Genomic DNA, 6,840 nt, shown 5'->3' with positions numbered 1-6,840 from the left:
ACTGTTGCTCGGTTATGTATTGCAACAGAGTGGTTATCACCTGAGGCTCCTACGTTTGAATTTTGGAGAGCTAAGCTGTATCGTATGTATGAAATGGAAATGCATTTATATGCCTTAAAAGGGATCAGGAAGAAACGTTTAGGTGTTCTAATCTGGGGAACTCTTATGAATTTTCTGTCTGATGATATGGGTATATTGTAGTATATGTGATATGCTTTTTTTTTTTTTTTTATTTCTATGCTCTTTCTTTCTATACTTATGACGCACTCTGTTATATCAATTCATGTATGTTTATATTTGTGAATCCGCCTTGGAAACAATAAAAAAAAAAAAAAAAAAAAGAATTGTTTTTTCATGATCAGCAGGGAGTCTTCACTGTATTTGTTATTTTGATCATCTGCCCGTAGCTGGATCACCCACCATATCAGAGTCTCCTGTGACGTTAGCTGGCGCTTATTTGTCTTGCTGTCTTTTGACATCTTCCTCCTCTCCGTTTCAGCAATCTCCTATGTGTGGGAGCACTTTCCTTGTGCCACCTCCATTTCCTCAACATTTAACTCATTGCTCAACAGCCCAAGGTCTCTCAACTTTGTTTTTTGTGGCGACTGCCGAGGCATAGTGCGCTGACCTCCGTTTCTCACTTGTCTTTATGGTCTTGGGAAGGAACTCCACATTAAGTATCAGACCACAGAGTTGTGGTCCTTGGTCAGGTAAAAATTACAAACATCATGGCTTTTCTTTTTTATGTGAACTGGTGGTGGGCACTTAAAGCTAAATCTAAAGGGGATATGCTCCATTCCCGATGTACATTCTTTAAATTTAAGCAGTCAATGTCCTTCCGACAGAAAGCCCTTTGGTTCCATCCAGGGCTTTTTGATTTTCTCCAACTTCTCCTCTCCTGGCTATGCTTCTAGACCAAATGAAAGAAAAAGAATATGGAGATGACGACCATGTAGAGGGGCTTCTGGGGAGGGTGCCTGACATCACAAGGTGATGGACAGGTCACTAAATGGTAGGCCACATAGGAGGGCAGGAAGATGGACTGCAAAAGACAATTTGGGCCCAACCTCTAGAGGGTGGAACGAGGTACAGCTTGCAAATCAAGAAAAGATTTTGGCTACAAAATAGTAACCCCACTTTACATGTATACTGGTTGTGGCACCACAAGGTCACACTACAGTACTTACTACTAATTCAAGGACCATTCTGTGATGGAGATCATGGGTTAACCTCCCACTTGCACACAGTTATCGGCTGAAGCACTGAACAAGGGAAAATCAGTGTAATACTGCACTCTGGCTCAAAGCGCTCCCTGTAAGAGGTCATGATGGTAAGAATGAAAAATCTGCATGAGCTCCAGCTTTCCTCTCAATATTTAAAACTCCGTTTTGTAATCTACATTCAGAAAGATCCTAAAACTGGAATCCAATTTGGTGGTTCAACTGTGAAACTGGTGAATGCACAAAGTCCTCTGCCTTGCATAACCTTCTATATCGACTTACAAAGCCATGTTAATTGATGGTTTGGCAATCCCCAGAACATAGCAGCAATGCACCACAATTCAGTTTGCCAAAACCCATGCATGTCATTTTTGAACTCTTCAGCATGCAGATTCTACCCAAAAAGCACATTTTATTCCCCTGCAAATTAAGCTGTATGTGACACCCGCCGGTGGATCTCATACATATTGCTCGACAAGGGGTGCCATATCAAAACATTCACATCATGTTAACAAGGAAGGCAGTACATCAAAACTTAACAAGCGTCACTTAAAGTTTTTATTTAAAAGTATACAAGTTACATTAAAAAGTGTAAACATTTGCTACTTTTATGTCCGATACATTGACTCTGTTAAATGCAGATGTATGAAAGTTTTATATACAGCAAAAACAAATAAATACCACAGCCATTTTGTTTCAATGTTGCAGCAAACATTCCGTGCCTTCATCTAGAACGCCCACTGGCTGAAACAAGCACCAGGGGAATAGTAAGGCAGGTTTACTTGCCAGCATTACCAGCTAAAATACAACAAAGTACATTCATAAATAGTGGGGAGATCAAAGTAATTGCTTCATGGATTTTAAGGACCAGTAGTAGTAGTAGTAGTCTTTATCATGTCTGCATGCTACTCTAAATGAACATTACTAAAGCATTTCTACGTGAAGATAGCTGCCACAAGGAGGAACACTTTGGTCAGGAAGCACAATGTAGCCTTCTTAGAGACTGTATTGCTTTGCTCCATTTACAGGTATGTAAAAGGGTTTGTGGGAGGATAAGGGTGGAATATGGGCTTTACCGACACTGACATAACGAGAATTAACTCAAAATTTATCCTTCCCATGGAGGGCTTTTTCTGCCATCAACTTCGGTTTCCACGTGGTAGAGTACATCGGCTAGGGTGTGCTCAACCACTGCTGCCCATCCCATGTCACTCATCTGTGGTTGAGGAGAGAGGAAAAACAGAAGGAAAGAAGCCACAAATAATTAAAAGGTGGTGTTTGTTTAATTCTGAAATACATCTTGCGTTCACTCTACCAGCAATTCCTAACTTCAACAGAAATCAAAAGAAGGCCATCAACTCATTTTAACATACAATTGGGAAAAAAAAGCGCCTGAAAGTGGCCTATCATAGAAAATACACACCAGGACACATCTGGCAGAACATTAATCAAAAATGATTTGGGCCAATATAAAACGTTAATTCAATCCCTTTTTTACTGTGACCAAATTAAAACCTCCAGGAAACGGCAAAGGAATAGGCTAAGATTATACTCCAGATATCACTCCTCAGTTACTTTAAGAACCAATACAAAAGTGTATTGGGTGTTTATTAAAAGCAGCAGAATTCCCTTCAATATTTTGGTAGTAACTTTTACATGTTCCAGTACCATCAGATCTTCAGATCTTCTGTAAATAAACACATGTTTTGAGGAACATATTGAAAAACAGGTTTCTGCTGTTACTGAACCCAGTAACAAGAAAATTTAGCAAATACTTGCAATCAAAGACCAAGAGAACATCGCATACAATGCAAGAGCTTTCATTCTGCACAACTCACAGAACAGAGGCTAAAAGCAAATACCAATTGAGCCAGTTTGAATCTTGAACGAAAATAGAGTTCAAGATTTCTCCATAAAAAGTGACCTGACCATTCAGTTCCATTCCACTGCATTCCATTAATTTGTCCTGTTGAAGATATGGCTACTGGTGATAAAGTGGGCTCAGCAAAGGACAGATGTCAGGAGTGCAAGTCTATTGAAAATGTAAGGTCATTTATACATTTAGCTCCTCTGCTGTCAGAGGAAGAAAAGCTATTAAGCCCTTAGTGAGCTGCTATGAAAAATTGTGGAACAACTAACCCAATAAGACGCAGCAAATGTAAGACAACATTAGAAGGAAAACTTGAAAGATATGGCTGTAATTTTGATGGCACAAGCTACGCCGGTCATTGCACAGTCTTAAGAAAATAAAAGTTGCTGAATGGTAATTTGTTTTTGAGCCTGGGTATTTCTGTGAAATCATAAACAGTAACATATCTCCACTTAAGGATGGACTCTCAGAATACACTTATTGTAAAGAGTTAATAAACCCTGGGATGCTACACACCTTTTGGCGTGGACCTAAAATAGGCCAAGCTCACTACAGTTATCATCCTAGAATACATTCTTTAACAAAAATGTAAAAAAGGGGAGACTACCTATTAGTTTATCAAGGAATTCCTTGTGGGTAATGAAGAACCCAGCTGTAAGCAAGAACAGACATTTATGCAGTCTGAGGAGGACAGGTGAGAAGCTGGGATTAGATGGTATTATGCAGTCTGGAAATGTCCCCACAAAACTACAGAAGCCAGACGCCCGCCCCCTTCTCAACTTTAAAATACAGAGCCTAATGCCCTCTGCCTTGAGAATGCCGCAGACCTACATGCTGGGAGTGGAACATATGTTGGCTGTTTTCAAGCGCTGAACAGAAGATTAAAAGAAGCTCCTTGATACAACTAATAGATGGTTTTCTTTTTTTTTTTTTGTTCAAAGAATGTATAAAAGGAATTATACTGATTACTGTAATTACCTTAGCTTATCTGAGGCCAAAATGTATAGGTGTGTAGCATCCTAGGGTTTATTAACAGTTTACAATATGTGGGGCAAGGGGTTTAAGGGGGATCTGAAATGCTACTGAACACCAACCAACTGCTCTGGTTCTTCGTTAATTTGTCTAAACCTTCCCTACAGGCATTAAAAGTGAGAAGTAAGGGTCCCAAGAGCCCCCTTCTCATTAATCGTAGGTCTTTTTAAAATGTGCCATTATAAAAAGAATTGCATGTAGAAAACGTGCTTAGAAGAGACCGCATTTCTGGTCTATTTCTATGCATCAATCATAATTTGCCAATCAGCATTATAAGTGGTCTTTGCTTAGAACAAATCCACCCTTTCCTTTTAAGAACACCCAAGAAAATAAACCAAAATAAACTATGCTAGGTGCACTACCTTTCACATGGAGAAGTGGTGAGCCAGCTCCTTTAAAGAACCCAAAAACTGCATTGTCCCATCAACTAAAGCACCAGAATGCAAGGAAACTTCTTCTCTAGATTGATACAAGGAAAACAGGGAATCCCTCAACAACTAACTTGATGTAAACTTTGTGTGTCTTGATGGTAAGCATCAATTCTAAAACTGCTCCACTAAGGATATCTCTAATGTGTCAGAGGATGCTAACCGGTTTCAAGGAGGAGTAATCACTTCTTGTGGTACTTGAGTTGGGGTGAGACAATGAGGTTATGCTGGGTGTTTCACCAAGAAGGCTGAGTTTGGCTCTCCTATTTGCCCTGCAGCCTCCAATATGAAGCCTCAATGCATTCCACAATCTGCAATTAAATGGGAGTTTGGAAGCGAAATTGCTCACACAGAGTGCTGGTCTTTCTAGGACTTTTTCTGCGAAAGGAAGGACACTATTTGAAGACAGCTGGAATAATCATTGAAAGGCAGGCGAAGTTTGGATCATCCGATTGAAAAAAAGTCTACTTTCGGGACAAAATGGAACTAAATAGATGTCGATTCTAAAATAGGTCAAGTGAACCCACGAGTTCTTGTGATAAATCAATCTATAAACCTAAAGAAAGCAGTAGATGTTCAGGGGTCCTGGCTTTATGCAGAGGAAAAATGAGCTGGCAAACTGGCTCTTCAGGGCATGTTGACTTAGTGCAACTTTTACAATGCTATAAGAAGCAGGGTCAACATTTTTCCATGCAAGATTCAATGCTACTGGCACAGGTTATAACTTGGTTTTCTTCATTCGGTATGTCTGAAAGGGTTTCTTTCTTCAGCAAACTTATAGTGCAGATAGACAGTTCAAAATGTGATACCTAAAAAAAGGAGCTTAGGATAGGAAGACCATTTTCAAGAATGAAAATCCTACATTTAAAAATGTGTTTGGTTATCAAATTGCTCACTATTTATGGCCATCAACAAAAAGCCCAGTAGTAGAAGTACCCCTGAGTGAAGACAGTGACCTATGCACCAAGAGCATACAGGAAGCCCCAAAACAATGTGCTGTGGTTTCATGAACCAAATGGACTGCATGGTGGTGGCCGGGGAGCACTCGTATCGAGAACTGGCTTTACCCACTGTAGGGCCCAGATGACACGATGCCTTGGGTGATGATCCTTCCAGTGATGCGATCCAGCCATGACTTTCTGCTGCTTGTATTCGCTGCTTATTAAGTTTGCTACAGCTGCACAGGTGGGTAAACAAAAGGCTTCTTTTAATCTGAATAAAGACGACTTATGCAAAAGCTGCCCAAATTACAATCCAAGACCACCTATACCAAAAGAACTGGATAGGTGATCGCATAGGTACAGGTCAGCTAAACTAGGTGTTGAAGGACTTAAAACTGCTCAGTCCGAGATGAAGGATGGCTTGAAACTTTGAGCAGGGCCCTGGATGACAGTCACTGATCAAGATCGGATCTGGAGTGTCTTGCAGCCCCTGCATTTGAGGGTTAGGGGAAGGGGATAAGACTTTGGAGGCTTGAAGATGGCATAAACTACTCCGTACTTGACTTCCAAAATCAAACTGGGGCCCAACATAGCCGCTCTTTTTTGATGTAGTGCAGTCAAATATAGTATTTACTGTTCTCTTTGGAGTATGGGAACAGCAATCCCTGGAAAACAGACAACAGAGCTGGATCCGGTCATTTGTCATCACGGATCTTTGCTCTACAGATCTTACAGTTTCAAATCCCAAATAGGCCACGTTGTTTCAAAGAGGATTGGCAGAAATATAAAAATAAAGGAGTTCCAGTATCCAGGCACACTAGTTAATGGCACTGAGTTGCACTCCTATTCAAGTGGTTGCACACATCTGATCAGAAAAAAATGCTGTCATTTATAGTGCAGGATAGCAAATGGTTGAAGAATGCTGTATGTTGTTGTGGGCGGAAGCAAAAGGAGTACAACACTCTAAGAAAACCAATAAATGAGGAGGGCAAAGTGAAAGCCCCAGTATGGAAGTACATCTAATTTTGTTACATTTATTTTTGCAAAAACGTGATGCTGGGGCGTTTTCTGAACTAACCCAAAAAATCAAGTACATATTTATCTACTTAACAAATCCTGCAAATAAACACTTTACAAAAGGAATGCCCAACCACGCTTCATAAAATGTGGTATAGGTGGCAACTGGCTTTCTACTCTTTTCCTCTTTTGTATTTGATGGAGAAAAAAAAAAAGGCGTGCAGATGTTTTAAGAGTCTCAAAAAGAATGCATTGAACAAAAGTTAGCAAGGCTTCAATTGTACCGAACAGTTGTGCATTTTCTACACAGCAATTTCCAACTGTATTTTCCA

At 40.1% G+C, this 6,840-nt stretch overlaps 1 protein-coding gene across 2 annotated transcripts in view; it reads right to left on the bottom strand.

Moving 5' to 3' along the window:
- Nucleotides 1-1,755: 1,755 nt before the first annotated feature.
- Nucleotides 1,756-6,840, bottom strand: part of ASH2L (ASH2 like, histone lysine methyltransferase complex subunit) — a 134,876-nt gene continuing 129,791 nt past the window's right edge. For both annotated transcript variants that reach the window (XM_085634971.1, XM_085634972.1), the window contains one exon: nt 1,756-2,436. In XM_085634971.1, the coding sequence (XP_085491097.1) occupies nt 2,329-2,436 (108 nt within the window). In that variant the 3' untranslated portion in view covers nt 1,756-2,328. The remainder of the gene's footprint in view (nt 2,437-6,840) is intronic.

Source organism: Triturus cristatus, chromosome 11 (genome assembly GCF_964204655.1).
Source record: "Triturus cristatus chromosome 11, aTriCri1.1, whole genome shotgun sequence".
In the NCBI taxonomy this organism is placed as follows: Eukaryota; Metazoa; Chordata; class Amphibia; order Caudata; family Salamandridae; genus Triturus; species Triturus cristatus.
The sequence above is the reverse complement of the archived record's forward strand: the minus strand, read 5'-3'. Positions and strand labels throughout refer to the sequence as shown.